At 38.1% G+C, this 19988-nt stretch overlaps 1 protein-coding gene across 4 annotated transcripts in view; it reads left to right on the forward strand.

Annotated features, from left to right (window-relative positions):
• Window positions 1-19988, forward strand: part of IRAG2 (inositol 1,4,5-triphosphate receptor associated 2) — a 95942-nt gene that overhangs the window by 53880 nt on the left and 22074 nt on the right. The window contains exons 22-29 of one of the 4 annotated variants that reach the window (XM_043882657.1): window positions 90-237; window positions 999-1080; window positions 12988-13034; window positions 13143-13207; window positions 13711-13818; window positions 16927-16987; window positions 17900-17909; window positions 19863-19920. In XM_043882657.1, coding sequence (XP_043738592.1) covers window positions 90-237; window positions 999-1080; window positions 12988-13034; window positions 13143-13207; window positions 13711-13818; window positions 16927-16987; window positions 17900-17909; window positions 19863-19920 — 579 coding nt within the window. Of the gene's footprint in view, window positions 1-89; window positions 238-998; window positions 1081-9481; window positions 9528-12987; window positions 13035-13142; window positions 13208-13710; window positions 13819-16926; window positions 16998-17899; window positions 17910-19862; window positions 19921-19988 lie in introns of those variants that run through there. The other 3 variants (XM_043882660.1, XM_043882659.1, XM_043882658.1) reach the window with 3 other exon arrangements.

Consider the following 19988-nt stretch of genomic DNA (forward strand, 5'->3'; position numbering starts at 1 on the left):
TTGGAGAGTCCCTCCAAAGATTTTTAATTTTGTGGCATCTGCATTTGAACCATTGATTTCCATTTTTGTTTTTCTCTCTTCTAATGCAGATGCCTTGCATCTGGATAGTCTTTCAGCAATTCCAAGGCTAGAATTGACACCTTTCTCATGTGTGGCCAACCTAATCCATGCTTCACGTGAAAGGCCCAGATATGAAGAAATAGAGGATGGTGCTTTGGCTGTGACTGAAAGACACAAGTAAGCTAAAAGTGCAGACTATACTTATTCTGCTTTTCGGGGGTGGCCCCTTTCCATTGCCTACCCTTTTAGTCAGTTAGATTGTCATACCCTCAGATTGTAACACCTTTATCATGGAATTTTCATTGTGTAACTTGCCTAACTTTCTGAAAATCAATAATGTAAAACAAATAGTAATATAGTTTGCTCCATAGCTCTTTTGAATTTTGTAATATCCATCCTTAAAGTGTAAAAGATGAATTAGGCTATTTAAAATGTTTCCCAGTTTTTAGGAATATATTATGTACTGCTAAGTTAACTTATTCTGCTAGGTTTTGATCATAATTCTATTCCTTCACACTCCAGGTGAACAAGTCTTTGAGAATCTACCCCGTGCCCCTCTTCCCGCACCCAAAGCTCCTCTGACTTCACTCAACTTTCTAAGTACACAGATTGATCTTCCTTAGGAAAAGTTCAGAAAAGTCAGTGGAATTTGTGAGCACTGTCCACTCCACTGAAATTTCCTATCTGTACCAAGGGGTCAGGAAGCAAGACTTTGAATTGCAAATACTTCATTTTCATTTGGAGCTGGATTCTCTGTGGTTATAACCTCTCTCTGATGAAGCTTGGAGCTCTCTTTCATCATGTCTCACTGAAGGCATGAACTTAATTAGAAATTTGGTAAAATTGGGGTGGGGAAGGGAAACTACATGATAGATTAGTATCTGCTAAAATTTGCAATTTTTCCACTTGTAGTAAGGAACTTTACTTTGTGTTGTCAGGTGTCCTGGCCCTTCAGCTGGTCTCCACCCAGGAACAGATCTTTCAGGTTGCATCAGGATGAATAATGACCTAAGTATGGAAGTGAGTACTGGACTATATTTCAGCTTCATTTTTTAGCTCTCCCATATCCTGATCCTCTTCCATGGGTATTCTTTTTTTTTTAAAGTATTATAGACTTACATCACAAAATTCAGATGCATAAGAAATGTCTGTCTACCTTTGATGGCAAATGGGGAGCTTTATACCCTCTTCTATAGTATAAACTCAAGAAAAGATAACAAAAGAATATTTTCATGAAGTGTGATGAACTTTTTGTTTGAGAGGTGGAGTTCGGGACTTAAATTCTCTATTAACTGCAAGAAGTCTCAGGTCTCATTGACTCTCTGAGAGTTGAGGTCAAGGCTAAATCATCTTTGAGGTGTTATACTTTGCTGTACAAAGTAAGGCAATGCCCAAGGAGCAATCACTGCCTCAGTCGGGGGTTCATAGTACTTCTTCTGTATCCAAGAAGAGAATACTAAGTAGCTGACGAAGTAAAAAAGTGAACATGATAGTAATTCAGTGATGTCCGACTCTTTATGACTCCATGGACTATAGCCTACCAAGTTCCTCTGTCCATGGGATTTTCCAGGCAAGAATACTGGAGTGGGTAGCCATTTCCTTCTCCAGGGGATTGTCCCAGCCTCAAACCTGGGTCTCCTGCATTTGTAGGCAGATTCTTTACCATCTGTCACCAGGGAAGCCCCAGGTCACTGAGGGCACTCAGGCAAATACCCCAGGTCATGGAGATGTGTCTGAAGCACCTTTCTCCATCAGCAGTCTGAGCCTGATGGAACATGATCTTCTCAACCAAATGAAATAGACAGATTTTCAGATTCTGAAACAGAAAAATCACTCTACTTTAAAAAAAAAAAAGATTTATTGTGATATATTTCTCATATCAAACAGTTCATCAATTAAAATTGTTCAATTAAATGTTTTAAAAAATATTCAGAGTTGTGTAATCATCACCACAATCAACTTTCGAACATTTTGATGCTCCTAGAAGCATGACTATTAGGAGTCTATTCCTATCCCCGACCCCTAACCCCCACTCCTACTCCACCCACTCTCAGCAGCCACTAATCTACTTTCTGCCTCTCTAGATTTGCCTGTTTTGGCTATCTCATATGAACGGAATAATACAATACATGACTTCTTGTGACTAGCTTCTCTCACTTAGTATAATGTTTTTAAGGCTCATCCATGTTGTAACATGTTATCCACACTTCCTTTTTATGACCACATATTTCACTGTATGAATATGCTATGTGTTGTTTATCCATTCACCATTGATAAGAGTTTGAGTTATTTCTACTTTTTATCATGAACATCACTATGAACATTGATGTAAAACATTTTGTGTAAATATATGTTTTCGGTTCTTTTGAGTATACATCTGCTGTGGTGTGTGTGCTCAGTCATGTCCGACTCTTTGTGACCCCATGGACTGTAGTCCACCAGGCTCCTCTGTCCATGAAATTTTCCAGGCAATAATACTGGAGTGAGTTGCCATTCCTGCTCCAGGGGATCTTCCCAATCCAGGGATTCAACCTGTGTTTCTTGCATCTCCTGCACTGGCAGGCAGATTCTTTACCACTGTGCCACCTGGGGTACCCCATACATCTACAAGTGGAATTATTGCACCACACGGGCTTCCCTGGTGGCTCAGACGGTAAAGAATCCACCTGCACCGTGGGAGACCTGGTTAGGAAAATCCCCTGGAGGCATGGCAACACACTCCAATATTCTTGCCTGGAGAATCCCCATGGACAGAGGAGCCTGGCAGGCTACAGTCCCTGTGATCACAAAGAGTCGGACACCACTGAGCGACTAAGCACAGCACATGGTCACTGTATGTTTAAAACTTTGAGGAACTGCAAAGCATATTTCCAAAGCAGCTACACCATTTTACATTCGCACCAATAGTGTATGAAGATTTCAATTTCTCTATATTCTTATCAGCCCTTGTCTATCCTTTTTTCTTAGTTTACTTAGAAAATGCCTTTATCTTATACTAGAACATAGTTGATTTAAAACATGTTAGTTTCGGTGTACAGCAAAGTGATTCAGTTATACATATACATGTATCTTTTTTTTTTTTTTTTGTCTATCTTTTTGATTATAGGTATCAGTGGATGCAAAGTGGTATCTGATTGTGGTTTTCATATGCATTTCCTTAATGACAAATGATGTTGAACATCTTTTCATGTACTCATTGGTCACATGTATATCTTCTTTAGAGATATGTAAACAGATCTTTTTTTGCCCTTTTAAAAAAAAATGAGTTTGTTTTTTAATTGAGTTATATGAGTTGTTCTTATTATCCCTTTTAAGTGTGTGTATCTGACATTTTTCTGTCCCTTAGTACCCCATCCTATTGAGTAGTTAAGGAAAGAAAAAGGAAATGAATCTGTTTTGCTATTACTTAGCAGTTCTTGTAAAGTTTTAATAAAGGAAGTTGAACTTGGAAGCTTACAGGATGTCTGGTTATTAGTAATTTCCCTTCTATCTGGTATTGATTTCACCAAGAAGGCGGAAGGAACCAACATTAGTTGTGTACCAGGTACACAACTGTAGGAAAACATTTCTATATACATATTGCTAATTTTGTCTACAACTTTGAATGGTATTCTCTGCTTCTGCCATCAAGGCAACTGAAATTCAGAGAGGTTACATAACTTAACCAGGATCACTCAACTAGTAAGTAGCAAACCTGGGCTGCAAATTCAGGTTTGTCAAGCTTCAAAGATTAACCGCTTCTTACAACTCCTCTTATACAACATTGAATTTAGACATTTCAATCATGATAATTACTCATAGTTACCTTGAAAGTAGTTTTTTGGCTGAGAAACAAACGTGCTTCCTTATGTATCAAAAAGGAGCTCCTAATCCATTCTTATTAGAATATGTGACCAAGTTATTTTGTCTTTTTATTTATTTATTTCCCATCAGGTGTTGGTTGTGTTATGTGGGATCTTTCATTGCGGCAAGCGGGCTTCTCTCTGATGGTGGCATGCGGACTCAGTAATTGCAGTAGGTGGGCTTAGCTGCCCCATGGCATATGGGATCTTAGTTCCCCGACCAGGGATGGAACCTACGTCCCCTGCATTGGGAAGCAGATTCTTAATCACAGGACTAGCAGGGAAGTCCCAGTTATTTTGTCTTGACACCCATGAAGAAATAGGAGCTAACAGCGATCACAGGTCAAATGTTCCTGGGGAAATATAGAGATTCCCTGAAGGATTTTCTGCTGCCTCTAAGCCATTTCTTCCATGGGCCCCAGGAACTAGTCTGTCAGATGAACACTGTGGCTGTTCTCAACTATTTCCACCAATTCCCTTTCCGTCTGCTTCACTGAAGAATCCCTGCAGCCTGTTCACTCCTTCATGCCTGTCCCCTGAGCAGATCCCCACCCCCTACCCTGTCATGGCCTCCCACACCCATCTCTTAAACAAATACAATGCTCTCCTTAGACAGTGCTTGTCAAAGCATTCTCATTAATAAGAATTAAAATTAAATATGAGATTAAAATTACAAAGCATATAATCCATGTTTATCCCAGTGACCCATAAATCATTGTGTTTCCTTAACTCTTCAGCTTCAAACTTTCAGAATTTCATCACTCTTGAGGGCCTTCAAAGCAAGCAACTTGCCCTGGTATTCAGGCTTTTCTCTAATCTGGCTGCAGTCTTAACTTTCCACCCTTTCCTCATCCCTGCCTTATAGTTGTCCCTAAATGTCAGCCAAGTCACTTGGTCTGCATTGTCGGAATATATCACACAAAGTTGTTTATGCTGTTTTCTCTGCCCCAAACATTTACAATTCTCCATTTATCAAATTCCATGTGTCTGTCAAGGCCCATTCCAAAAACTTTTCTTGTGATAGTGAGAAATATTTGCAGTCAAGCATCTCTAGTCCTTTATCTTCTTCTTTTTTTTAAAGATTTTTTTAATGTGGAAAATTTTTAAAGTCTTTATTGAATTTTGTTATTTTGTCCCAGTATTGCTTCTGTTTTATGTTTTGGGTTTTTTTGTTTGGTCCCGAGGCATGTGGGCTCTTAGCTCTCCAACACCCTGCACTGGACTGCCCAAGGAAGACCTCTTTAGTCCTTCTTGAGATCGAAATCAGTATGAATTAGAAGTTGAGAGATGAGGGTTTTCCCTGGTTCTCCCTCTCTGCAATTGTGGAAAAGTCTTATCATTCAGACCTCAGTTTCTTTGTTTCTCAACCATCCCACTTGGGAAAAAATAAGTTCACCCTTTTCTTTTAGACCCCAGTAACTGTGCACCTCTGGAGAAGGCAATGGCAACCCACTCCAGTACTCTTGCCTGGAAAATCCCATGGACGGAGGAGCCTGGTAGGCTGCAGTCCATGGGGTCGCTAAGAGTCAGACACGACTGAGCGACTTCACTTTCACTTTTCACTTTCACTTTTCACTTTCATGCATTGGAGAAGGAAATGGCAACCCACTCAATTGTTCTTGCCTGGAGAATCCCAGGGACGGGGGAGCCTGGTGGGCTGCCGGCTATGGGGTTGCACAGAGTTGGACACGACTGAAGCGACTTAGCAGCAGCAGCAGCTATCCTATTAATATTTGGTGAATGCCTGTTTCCTTCTTTATTCTTGTATCCCCTATACGGTCTATTTAAAACACTGAGAGTGAACACCCAGTGAACTTGTTGAACTGACAGTCTTGCCCTATTGCTTTCTGACTGGGGTTCCTGGGAACTGGACATTTATTTTTTATTCCTCTCCTGTATTCATAGAGATAGCTATATTCTAGCCTCTTTTGCAGAAAGCATAGCATGAGATAAGAGTGAGCATCAGTATTCATAGGAGGATTTTTGGGTGAGCAGAGGACTCTAGCAAGCTTAACATCTCAAGAAGAACATCTCTTAGTAAAATAATTTGGGGTCCAGTTTGGGACATTCTTGGGAAGAACAGAGCTACTTTACCGACTCAGTGAAATCTATTTGGAAAATTTTAAAGGGGAAGAAAAAGAAATAAATTATTTCCAGTCCTTGTCTTTTAGAGACTCAGACTAAAATATTTATGAGAGAAATTTTTACAGTACCTGAGTCATACTTCAAAACAATGCTAGGGTAGTTTTAGTGGGTGACAGTGTTGATGAAACAAGATGGACCACAGGTTGATAATTGTTGAATCTGCAAAATAGGTACACAAGGGTGGTGTTCTATTCTGTCTACTTTCGTATTTATTTGAAATATTCCCCAGATGACTTAGAATTTTTAGCCACATAGCATAGGTTTTGGAATTAAGCAGGTGTGGTTTTAAACTGGCTCTGTTACTTATTATCTGTGTGACCTTGGACAAATGTCTCAACCTCTTTCAGTTTGCTTGTATCCCTTGTGAAATAGAGATATTATTTTGCAGAGTTCTTCTGAGAATTCAAATACGTACACATACATATATTATGCATATACACATACATATATATATATCTGCACATACATATACATATATTATGCATATACACATACCTATATATATCTGCAACTGTTCAGTTCTGGTCTAACCAGTCCATGGAAACAAACCAGGTTTGTTTAGAGAAACAAACTGTTCATATTTAGAGAAAAGGCAAATCTCAGTGCTCTGTCTCCTCACTTGCTGATGCATAGGAAGGTCTTTTTGTTTCATGAGGTCAACATGAAACAAAAGAACATTTGCTTTTCCAAGAATCTATGTTGATGCCTCGGCTTCCTTGGTGGCTCAAATGGTAAAGAATCTGCCTGCAATACAGGAGACCCTGGTTTGGTCCCTGGGTCAGGAAGATCTCCTGGAGAAGGAAAGGACAACCCACTCCAGTATTCTTGTCTGGAGAATTTCATGGACAGAGGAGCCTGGTGGGCTGCAGTCCAAGGGGTTGCAAAGAGTTGTACATGACTGAGCAACTAACCCTTTCATACTGATGCCTACCAGTATATCCCAGTGTCCTTCTGACCTCACCAACCAGTGGGTCCCAGGGAAAGGCACTTCACCTCCTGAGAGACTGTTGGAGAAGGCAGGTGGTTTCACCACTCCCATCTCTGCAGTCCTTTCTGTTTGTTGTCCTCACTGGCCACAGGCCCTGCCTGCTCTACTGCTGACCTCCTCAGAACACTGTGTCTGGACTTCTGGTAATCTCCTCACCCTGGTCAGTGGGGAGAAGTCTCTCCCTTCTTGTTCCAGCACTTTAAGGATCCTACTGTAGTGTTGGGTGGACTGCTTGTGACTTAGTCATTGAAACTGTCCTCTGCTTTTCAAGACAAATAGATAATCCAGCAGTGCTGCATGATAGTACAGTCTCCCACTGAATTGATTCTTGCTGCTCTCTTCCATAACTAGATCTAGCAGTTTATTAGGTCCAACTTTCTCCATTCTTCCTCACTCCTGGCAATTTCTATTTCTTTCAGGCCTAGATTGTCTCTCCTTATAATCTATCTTTCTTTCCTTATTCACTGCTCCCACCACTGAGTCTGAATAGCAACCAAAGGATTTCTGGGCCTTTGCAAAACTGCATTCATGATTAGGTACCTGTGTGTGTCCCCAAACACTCCAAGAATTAAGATGCTTCATGAAAATCCTGGGACATCCCTGGTGGTCCAGTGGTTAAGACTCCACCTTACTACTTCAGGGGGTTGCAGGTTCAATCCCTGGTCAGGAAACTAAGATCCTGCATGCCATGTTGTATGACCAGAAAAATTTGGGGGGGGGGGAGCTTCCCAGGTGGTTTTCCCTAGTGGTAAAAAACCAGTCCATCAATGCAGGAGATGTAAGAGATGAGGGTTCGATCCCTGGGTTGGGAAGATTCCCTGGAGGAGGCATGGCAACTCACTCCAGTATTCTTGCCTGGAGAATCCCATGGACAGAAGAGCCTGGTGGGCTACAGTCCATGCAGTCAAAAAGAGTCAAACATGACTGAAGAGACTTAGCACCATGAAAATTCTACGACAGTGAAACTGATTCTCCCCTCTACCTACCTGAGTCTTAGATTTTACCTCAACAGACTCTTTATAACATATTAAAGTACCTGGTTCATAGTAAACACTCAAGATAGCAACTGTAACTATCACCCAAAATCAGGATTATCAACAGCATGAAGCTCAGAGGATATAGGTTAAAGGATATGAAGATGAATTTTTGTTTTCCATTTTACTGTTAAACAAAAAAAAAAAAATTATACAGTAGATATTAAGTGTTTTGCTATCCCTTTGAGGTCTCCTTCATGTAATTACATGTTTTTGCCTCAGATGTACTATCACTAGAAAAGGGTGATTTATGAGGCAAAGTACAGAATCCATTGAAAAGTATCTCAGATTTTCTGGCCATTGTCTGTCCTGTTCTCTCAAGCTGTGTGTGGGTGCAGCTTTAATAACCTTGGAGAATAAATAACATTGCCAGTTGCAAAATTGGAACGTGTAGAAGTTGGCTGATAACTATATTACAGATGAACCTCAAAGTGGTGGGTGTGTCCTGTAGGTCTGAAGGTGTGGTGTCCTTTTAGTTAGAAACTGGAAAAAAAAAAAAAACTTGTGAAGAAATTTAGTTTTATTTAGGTTACAGTGATTATAATCTTTTGACGTTCAAGCTTACATTCTTTTCTTTCTAGAAGATTGAAACTTTGACTCCAAGTCAAGGGCATTTTTTAAAAATTTAGAATGAAATAAGTCTATATAGACTCCTTTTGTTCAGTTTTTTTTTCTCAGAAAACGATATTTATTTACTTGAGTAGTGTCAACTGTCTAAAATGGATCTAAAAGTAAAAGTTAACATTGGTAACATGAATGTTTCTTAGTGGAAGGGTTTTTTGATCATAAAAATCTATGGGTAAAATAGCGTTTCGTCTAAAAGAGTAACCCGGGAAGATTATCTCGGCCTATTAATTGCCCTTACTGATACTGATAGCGCTTCCCTGGTGGCTCAGATGGTAAAGAAGCTGCCTGCAATGAAGGAGACTGGAGTTTGATCCCTGGGTTGGGAAGATCCCTGGAGAAGGGAATGGCTAGCCTCTCCGGTGCCCTTGCCTGGAGAATTCCATGGACAGAGGAGCCTGATGGGCTATAGTCCATGGGGTGGCAAAGAGTTGGACATGATTGAGCAATTAGCACTTTCACTTCACTTTCAATATCTTAGAAGCTATTTCTTCATATTTTCTAACTGAATATTGAAATAATGCTGCTGTGTGTGTGTGAGAAAGCTGAAGTGAGAGGGGGAATGTGTGTGTGTGTGTGTGTGTGTGTGTGTGTGCCTTGTATTTGCTGACCCAGCCTGTGGGAGAATATCTCGCTTTGTTCCGTGAGTACGTTGGCTACCCCACCCTTACCCTACATTAGACTTTTACTGTCAAAAGCAAATGGGCTGCACCACAGATTTTCATGTAAATGTTATGCAGGTTCCTATTTGAATGGCTTGAACAGGAAGAACATGCTTCCTGCTCCAGGCTGTCAGCATGTGTTAGACTCATTGATGTGAGCCAATCTTGTGCTGTAAGTAAGTCTCTCTCTTCTGAACTTTCTCTTTCTTGCATTTAGCCAGTTTCTTGATTTTCCTTGGTTTTAAGATATATCCAGTAAATTATCTTTTTTTATAATCTAGCTAGATCCTGCAGTTGTTATGTGTGTTAGATTCTCCTGTGGGCTCAGGAAATTGGTTTGAATAGGGGCGCCTTTTGAAACTGGAAGAAAAGAGCATAATTGTAGAAAGTGTTTGCTGAGTTACTTTTCACCCCCCCCCGCCCCGTTCACACACACAGACACCCTGAGGGGCTATATCTCCAACTTGCATTAACTATAACTCTACATTTGGAAAAATAAAAATCTCCTTCTTCTGTCTGGCTCTTCTTCTAAGGAGGAAAAAATGTTAGCTGAATATATGAAAATCTAGGATTGAGGTATGTTGTGTATTAGGTTGTCTTTTTGATCAGTGAGATTTATAATGATTCATGAATTGGGACTAATATCCAGTAATATCCATTATCTTTGCAACAGAACAATGTAGTAATGTATGGCTACTAAATATATAATGTTTATCCAAAATCACAGAATTGTTACTTACTTAATCAATAAATATTTTATGTTTACCAAACAGTTTCACTTCTAAAAATTAGGATGAAAGAAGGGCTTTACACAGAGCATTGTGACAGATGAGACTCATTTTTAATATAATGTATTTTTGCTGTACTTATTAGTTTGATTTTAAATAATAGAATTTTTAGAAAAAAATTATAGAAATAATGTTTTCTCTTTCCTGTAATACTGGAAATCAGTTTAGTTCAATAGAAAATAGCTGCATTCTCCTTCACACCTCTTAAATTCAAATATAAGGTTTCATGTCTGATTGGTATAAAAAGGAATTTTTTCTGATAAAATTAGGTTTTTCGTTAGTGCAGTGTAATTATTGCATATATTGTTATTATTTATAACAGTAATAAGTGCTATTTCAAGTCACATATAATAATAGATTTCTATGTTATGAAGTGTTAAATGAGCCTGATTTTTTTTATTATTATTAAGGACTCAATGCTCATTGATTTTTATGGAGGACACTCAATGAAACTGAAGGATGTTTAATTTTTTCCTATTTTACAGCTTCATTTTTTTACATATGTATTGGTAGATAGTTAAATAAGCATGTAATAATTACTAGTACAATATATTTAAATATCTCAAGGGCAGAGTCAATATCATTTAACTACCAATGGTGTATAAGGTATAATTTCTCTTCAAACTTTAATGCACATATTTTCCCACTCTGTTCTGTGCATACTGTCCTCTATGCAATGCTGCTTATAATTTATGAAGTATTTGTTCTGCATATTTGTCTTTTTGACTGGCCCATGAGCTCCTCTGGGACAAGGACTGTGTTTCTGGTCTCTCTCAGGCTTTTGGTTTTGTGCCAGAAACAACGAAAGGCTGTTTCTGGCAACAAACTAGGCCTTTGTTGAAAGTTGTTGAATTAAACTGGTGCCACAAGGGACTTCAGTCACATATAGTCTGACACAAAGATGTTTAAAGCAGGTATAAAATGAAATAAAAGAGAAGATTGCCCAACATTTACATGTAAAAGTTGTTGTTATTATTGTTCAGTCACTAAACTGTGTCCCACTCTTTGCGACCCCATGGACTGCCGCACGCCAGGCTTCCCTGTCCTTCACTATCTCCTGGAGTTTGTCCAAACTCATGTCCATTGAGTCAGTGATGTGATTCAACCATCTCATCCTCTGTCGCCCCCTTCTCCTCCTGCCTTCAGTCTTTCCCAGTGTCAGGTGTAAATTCTTGCTGTGCAGGTTTGATTGTGGACTTTTCTTAACATTTGAGGTGAACATTTTGAAAGTTTATATTCAAATCATTTATCAGTCAAAGACAATCAATGGAAAGTCTTTGCCTCCCCAATAGCCTTAGGGTGTTTCAGAGACAGTTCTGTTTACAATGAAGAGGACACTATATTTAGTCTGATTGTTCAGCCAGTTTAGAGGCTGGCACTACCATTCTGAATGCTCCTGGGAAATTACTTTATTCATTGGCTTTACTTTCCTCACCTGAAATAAGTAAATCTTTTTTTTTCCACTAAAATCTATTGCATAAGGTTGTGGAGTGAATTAAAGGAGATGGTATATAAAAGGACTTAATAAATTGTAGTGTGCTGTACAGATGTAAGCTGTTGTTTTTTGTATTGGATAACTATATATTCAGCAAACTCTTGCTAAACCTTTACCTTTCTGTGAAGTCAATCTTATCTTGGATAGATTCTCAATATGGTATATGATATACAGCAGCCCTCTATTGAAACCTATTGTATGTTGTGACACCTAATCAGAAGTTCTATGTTTGATTATGGGAATTTAAATATCTTTATTTTTGCACTGTCTGTGCAGATTTTGGATATGTCCAAGTGATTTCAGTTTTAATTTATTAAATTCTTATTTATTTTCCTAAATAAATCAAATAATAATAAATATATCTATTAGTAAAACTTTTTATGAAAGAGGAACCTGTGTTCCCACTATATTTTTTGAAAGAGAATAAGTGAATGTAGGGCTTCCCAGGTAGCTCAGTGGTAAAGCATCTGCCTGTCAAGCAGAACATGTGGGCTTGATCCCTGGGTTGGGAACATCCCCTGGAGAAGGAAATGGTTACCCACTCCAGTATTCTTGTCTGGGAAATCCCAAGGACAGAGGAGCCTGGTGGGATACAGTCCATGGGGTTGCAAAGAGTTGGACATGACTTAGCGACTAATTAACAGCAAAAAGTGAATCTATATTCCCACTGCTTTTTATTGGAAAGAGAATGAGTAAACCTAATCTAAAGTTCCCTCCAAACTAAGAACTCAATGGAGATTATGAAGCTCAATTGAGACTTTCAAATACTTGCCCTGGGAGACTGGGACCACAATTTTTTTTTGGGGTGGGGGGAACCACGATTTTGTTAAAGCTCTTTTTGAGCCCCAAGTAAGAGGAGCTGACATAGATGTAATCCCTCAGAACTTTGAGACTTGTATAAACTTTAAATGTGTTATGGATCTAGCTAGAAAATTGAGAACCATTTTTAAATCAACAGGTCAAGAATTTTAGGTTGAGTAATAGTTCCATAAATAGAAATGTTGTTTCATGCCCACCTAGTTCTATTTAAAGAAAACTTAAGTTCATGATAGAAACTCTGTCTGCCCTTTAAGATTAAAATTTGTTTTGCACAAGAATTTATATTCTTTGAATATTGGACTTGTAAGTATAGTTAAAATTGGACTTTTTTTTGAAAGTACAGCTTTGAGTAAGTATGTATATCCATCTGCCCTATAGCATCACATTCCCATATCCTCTCCAAAAGAGAAAGCAAATATGGGTTCATTTAAAACTGTATGAAAATATTTGCTTAACACAACCTCTCTGGAATGGAAAATGTCAAATTGTTAAACTTATTTCTCTCTCTCTCTCTTTTTTTTTTCCTTAAGGAGAATGGTGTTGAATACTTATGTTCTGAGAGCCAGCCCCAATCCAGGTTTGCCTGTTTGTTTCTCTGTGTGAATTTGGATGCATATTCCATAATTTTCTAAGTGAATTCTTTGGACCCAACACTCCAAAAATACTACTTCTACTCTTTCGACAGGGAATATTCGACCCTACCATCTCCTGGTCACACTTCATCCACAGAGAGTACTGTAACGTCAAGTGGTAAGTAGATTAGAAAAGATATAAAAATAAGTCTGTTAATCTGTTATATTGAAAATGGGTAACCAACAAGGACCTACTGGACAGTGCATGGAACTCTGCCCAAAGTTTTGTGCCAGCTGGATGGGAGCGAGGTTTTGGGGAGAATGGATACATGTCTATGTATGGCTGAGTTCCTTTGCTGTTCATCTGAAACTATCACAACATGGTTAATTGGCTATACCCCAATGTAAAATGAAAAATTTAAAGTTTGGGAAAAAAATAAATAAATATGAGGAAATAGAAAAAAACTGAGGATATTCTACTAAAGATCCCATAACCAGAAAGCTGTACTCTATTTCAATAAATGGTATATTATTTAAAACTTCCTTTAAAAAATTAGAATGTTAATATTATAACCATAAGCTTGGCTATCTTGTGATCTCCTGAGGTGTATACAAGTGAAAAGGCCATAAGCAAATAATCTTTTGCATAGTATTCATGCTTTAGTTTCTTCCTGTTGATAGATTCTGGATCAGAAATTTTGCATATGGCTTCTGGTGACCTTGACTGTAAACCACTCTGTGAGAAAGAGGAAGATAAAAGATCAGCTTCTGCTGTGACAAAGATCCAAGGTAAGCTGTTGAAGGATTCAAGCATAGTTTCCATTCTAAAACATGAAACAAACCTGGAAGCTAGTAGAGTAACTATCATCAGTGGCTGAGTAATATTGTTTTATAAAAGAATTTTGAAGACATAGTCTGAAGAAAAGAACTCTAAGAGGTGACCATGGCCTTCATATATGACAATGTTACCAACTTTTTTCCAACTCTACATTTAGAATAAAACTTACAATGTATTTTAATGGGTTTTAAATATCTCCTTGTGGCCAAAATTTATTGAACACACCTGAGTCTCGGCTGTGATGCAGTTGTGAAATAACTTACTTAGGAAATTCTCAGAATCCTCATTAGAATTTACTGGGTTAAAAGGATGGACCAGGACTTCTCTGGTGGTCCAGTGATTATGACTCCATGCTTACACTGCAGGGGCCATGGTTCATTCCTGGTGGGGGAATTCAGATCCTGAATGCTATGTAGCATGGTCAAAAATTTTTTTTAAATAAAATTAAAACTGGATATTAAAAGAAAAAAGGATGGACCAATTAGCGATGGTCCACTCAGGAGGTAGAAATTAACTAAACAATGCATTAGATCCTCCTTTTCTGCCATTTGAGTCTGAAAATAAAGTGGTTATTCTCAACCATTTCCCGTTAGGCATCACTATGGCTGATACTCTTGGGAAACGTAGGCTTCCATTTCTACCTAAAGTGTCAATTAAGGAAAATTCATTGAAAGTTAAATTGGCAATTAAATTTGAGATATAGGTGCTAATTTAAAGGAGCTGTAAAATTGTAGAAATGGAATCCATTCCTTCATTTAACTGAAGAATATCTTTACATTCTATCTCACACCAAATAAGAAAAATTTTGATTAAAACTACACCAGGATACCATTTTTTACCTATCATGTAAACAAATTTAAAACAGTTTGTTGGCACACTTCTGGTAAGATTGTTGGAAGAAAAAGAATTCTCGTCCATTGCTGCAAGGAATGTAAATTATTATAATTAGCGTGGAGAGGAATTTGCTAATATCTACCCAAAATTTAAATGTATGTCAGTTCAGTCGCTCAATTGTGTCCAACTCTTTGCAACCCCATGTACTGCGGCACGCCAGGCCTCCCAGTCCATTGCCAACTCCCGCAGTTTGCCCAAACTCATATCCATTGAGTCGGTGATGCCATCCAACCATCTCATCCTCTGCCGCCCCCTTCTCCTCCTGCCTTCAATCTTTCCCAGCATCAGGGTCTTTTCAAATGAGTCAATTCTTCGCATCAGGTGGCCAAAATATTGGAGTTTCAGCATCAACATCAGTCCTTCCAATGAATATTCAGGACTGATTTCATTTAGGGTGGACTGGTTGGATCTCCCTGTAGTCCAAGGGACTCTCAAGAGTCTTCTCCAACACCACAGTTCAAAAGCATCAATTCTTCAGCACTCAGCTTTCTTTATAGTCCAACTCTCATCCATATATGACTACTGGAAAAACCATAGGTTTGACTAGATGGAACTTTGTTAGCAAAGTAATGTCTCTGCTTTTTGATATGCTGTCTAGGTTGGTCATAAATGTATGTATCCCATGATAAAATAATTGGTTTCTGGGAATTTATCCTGTAGATCTAAGTACACACACATACTATATGACATATATGGAAGTTTATTTACTGCAGCATTGTTTGTAATAACAAATAATGGAAACAAGTTAACTATCAGTAGAAGACTAACATATTTTGGCATGTCCAAGTAATGGAATACTGATACACATTTGTAAAATATACATAGAAGGGAGCTTTTTTCTTGGAAGAATATCAAAGAACTATTATTTCTTAGGGAAAAGCACTAGAGTACAAAGTATTATGTATTGCATGTAAATATTTGTGAAAAAAATAGAAAAAAGTTTTTGTACATATAATACATGTATAAAATATCTCTACAAAGCTAGACAGAAATTAGCAACATTGCCTGTGAGGCAGGAAACTGGCTTTCTGGTGGACATGATGGGAGAGAAAATTTTCACTGAAAAACATCTTATACTTTTGATTTAAGGACCATATGAATCTACTATCAGTCTTAAAAAATTTTTAAATATAAAATTTCCATAGGGAAGATTTTTGTGTCTTTGAAAATAGTGGTTACCATTTTGTTCTTACTTCCATATAAGTTTTAAAAATTGAGTACATCCTTTAGTTATTCTGTTTTCTTGAAAAGAAAGAAACAAAATCTAACTATAGCTGCTGACCTTTGTGCCTGGGCTGAACTAAATTCAGTACAATGGGTCATGTGAAGAGGAAAATCATTATCAAGTACATTACAGTACAAACAAATACAGGGAAATTACAAAAAGGAATGGCATAAATTAAAAGTGCATCTCTTTTTCTTAGTTGGATGACATTTTGCTTAGAAAGATACTGTGTTTTGGAAGGATATCATACTTTGTTATCAGCCCTGAATATATAATTTTTAAAAACATGTGTGTCAAGCTATTAAAAAAAGCTAGCTTCCCTGGTGGCTCAGTGGTAAAGAATCTGCCTGCCAGTGCAGGAGATGCAGGTTCAGTCCCTGGATCAGGAAGATCCCCTGGAGAAGGAAATGGCAACTCACTCCAGTATCCTTGCCTGGGAAATCACACAGACTGAGGAGACTGGCGGGCTATAGTCCATGGAGTCACCAAAGAGTTGGGCATGATTTAGTGACTAAGCAACAACAACTAAGTAATTGTTCATCCTTCTTTCATTCAGTTTCTATAATTACACTAGTAATGTGTTTGATTTAAAAAGCAGCTCAGCCTTAAAAAATAGTTTAAAAACCCTATTATTTGAAGGCCATACAAGTATTTGTATGGCACATTTGTATGGCACAAGTATTTATATTCACATTTTTAGTTTATGCCATTCCCTTTTGTAATTTCCCTGTATTTATTTGTACTTTAATGTACTTGATAATGATTTATACAAGTATTCATTTCTGTTAAGAAATTTTACATGGCTAGCTTCTTTGGGAACACATGTTAAACCCTTTGCCATTTAGGTGTCTGCCCACATTGCCACCCTCACTATTTCTTCCTCTTTTACTTGTAACCCTCCTTGCCCCACAATGTTTGGGGTGTTTCCTCCTTCTTACAGGCAGAAGTCCAGCTCCTGAAAAAATTGAACCGCAAGGCTCTGTGAGTGAAGAAAAGAGCATGTTGATTCAGGTAATATACACATGTTAACAATAAAAGTAATGATATATTACAATGGTAGAACTGTCCCTTTAAGTTTGCAAAGTACTCTTAAAAGCATTATTTCAATTTATCCTTTCAAAATATTATGAGGTTCATAAAATTTAGTTACAGCAATATTTTACAGATGAAGAAGTTGAGGCCAGAGCATCCAGGGTCACACAGTAGAGTCAGAGGTAGGACCCCCTGACTCCACACTGGTTTTTCTTTCATTCATTCTTGCATTTGTTCACTCACTTATCCATTAAAGGTCTACCTGAAACAAGCTAAATATCTATCTCTAAAGTCCTCTTACATAAATTAATGCATTAATAAATAAGGCTAAATAAAAGTGATACCTGTCTTAAAGATATGCTGTAATTAAGGGAAGAAATGTACAATTACTCAATAATTAGACTGTGGTTAGACTAACATTGTTTTAGTTCAGTCTATCTGATTATAAGAAACAGAGACTCATGTGACTGTTAATAACCCAGGTTGAGAGAAGGTTGCGACATGTATGCATTTGAAGTAATGAGGTAAAAATTTTATGCTAAAGGGAGTGGACTAATTGGATATGTGGTTTGGAATAATTCTTTGTGGTGTAAATTATACCTAAAGTGTAGTGTTAGCTAGCAGACATGCCCAAAATGGTTGCCTCTTGTTAAAAAATGGACAGAGGAAAATTCAAATCCTCTAGTCTTTCATAGTAGTCTTTCGAGAAAACATTTTTTTAATTCTCATTTCAAAAAGAAAAAAAATTTAAAAAAAATAATGGATTAGAAAATGTAAAAATAAATAAATAAAAAGTAAAAAAAAAAAAGGAAAATGTAGTAATGGAAGTAGGGGACTGGTTAGAATGCTATAGGAATAATTCAGGCAAGATATGAAGATAGTATGAATTTAGTGATAATGAAAAAAATGAGACTTATTTGAGAGATATTTAAGGAATAACATTCACAGTACATAGTGACTCATAATCAGGGGCCTGGGAAAAGGTAAATACTTAGGTTTACAGCTTAACCTACAGAATGAGTAGAACAACATGAGAGTCGGAAAGAGTAAGAAGAATTTGTGGGGTAAATTTAATTACTTTGAGATAAGTCAAGTTTCAGGTTGATATGTGATATCATCAACACCCTGTAAGGAGATGTTATAGATAGCTATATACCCATATTCACAAACTCATCAGTGGGACTTTTGGGACAGAGACATATTTGTGAGTTATCAGCAAAAAAACAAGCATGCGGATGAGATTTCCCAAGAAAGGAGGGAAGGTAGAGAGAGAGAGAACAGAGGATGGTGGACTCTTGATGATTCCAGTGTCGAATAAGAGGAGGCCAGTGGCAAAGGAGATGGAGAAGGAGCTATTGCAGTGATTGGGGTACATCAGGAAACGGAAGCCAAGGGCTGAAAAACCTTCAAGGAGGGGACTCTAGATCATTTTAGATGTTACAGTGAGCTTAAGTAAGATACTGACTGAAAATTATTCATTGGGTTTGGCAGTAGGGAGGTCACGGATAACTGGGGAGGGCACGTTCCTAGGAGTGTTGGCTGCAGGGGCAGAGTAGCTCACAGATCACAAATGGGAGATGAAGAACTGGAACAACTCTTCAACCATGTCCAACAGTGGCCAACTCTTCCCAGAAGAAGCATAGCCAGGAAGCACAGAAGAGGAAAATGACATCGCTGGAAGACATTATAGGATTGAGAGAGGATTAAAAAACTTTAAGATTGTGTAAATATTGAGACAAATGATCCAGTGTTTTACCTGCATTATTGCATTTGTTATATTTTATCAAAATCTTAGTTCCAGTTGTCCAAAAATGACGTGATGTGGTATCCAGGGCCCTACGAAGGAAATTTGTCTTGGCCAAAATAAGGAAATATGGAAAATTTCTGAGAATGTTGAATAATAATTATCCTAAAATAATTGTAACCTATAGCTTCTCCTTTAGATTTCCCCAGGCAGTAGAGTACAACTCCTATGATGGTGATACTTGTTGTATGAGATGCTCTTGTAGGCAATTGGTCATGACCTTAGAGTATATTCAGATGGAGGAAAAGTCAAACATAGCACCATCTTTTTTTTGAGGTATAATTGCTTTACGATGTTCTGTTAGTTTCAGCTGTACAATGAAGCGAATCAGCTGTGCACATACATAGATCCCTTCCTTCTTAGGCCTCCCTGCCACTCCTTCCCCATCCCACCTCCTAGGTCATCACAGAGCACTGAGTTAAGTAAGCTTCCTGTGTTACACAGCAGATTCCTTCCACTGGCTATCTATTTAACACATGGTCCTGTATATATGTCAGTCCTAATCTCCCAAGTCATCCCACTCTCCCCTTCTACCCCTGTCTCCACATGTCCATTCCCTACATCTGAGTCTCATTTTAGCAGTTCTTTTGTCATAATTTCCCCAACAACCCATTTGGAATGCTGCGTGTGAAAGTCCTAGATTACCACCCACTTTTCATTCATTCAGTCCTGCCTCTCCCTCAAGCTCCAACTTGTTCTTTGCCTGCAGAGATATTCCATGCTTCTCAAGCCATATGTCTCTCTCCTTCCTTTGCAAAGCATATATTTGTATCTCATTTGGCAGGCACTTAATCCTAGTCTTCTTTGTGGGAATTGGTATCACATTTGCAGCTTTTCAGGTATTTCTGTTTTTTTTTTAATGCCTCAACTAGACTGGAAACCCCGTTGGAGCCAGTCGTCTTTTCTTAATCCCTAACACAGTTCTTGGCATACTTTGTTTTTGAACAGGGTAGGGCAGGAGAGGACAGGAAGCCAAGAAATGATTGCGTATGAAGGATTTCCACTCTCTGTACAGCAATAAAATCTCCTTATGTTTTTAGGAAGCCAAAAGGGAGCCAGAAACAATAGATGAGCACAGAAAGGAATGTGCCGCAAGAGGTAAGGAATCTTCTCTTCCAACCCCCCACCCGCATTAACTTTTATTCCCTGCTGGTAGGTTTTATGGG

The sequence above is a fragment of the Cervus elaphus genome, chromosome 22 (genome assembly GCF_910594005.1).
Source record: "Cervus elaphus chromosome 22, mCerEla1.1, whole genome shotgun sequence".
NCBI classification, from domain to species: domain Eukaryota; kingdom Metazoa; phylum Chordata; class Mammalia; order Artiodactyla; family Cervidae; genus Cervus; species Cervus elaphus.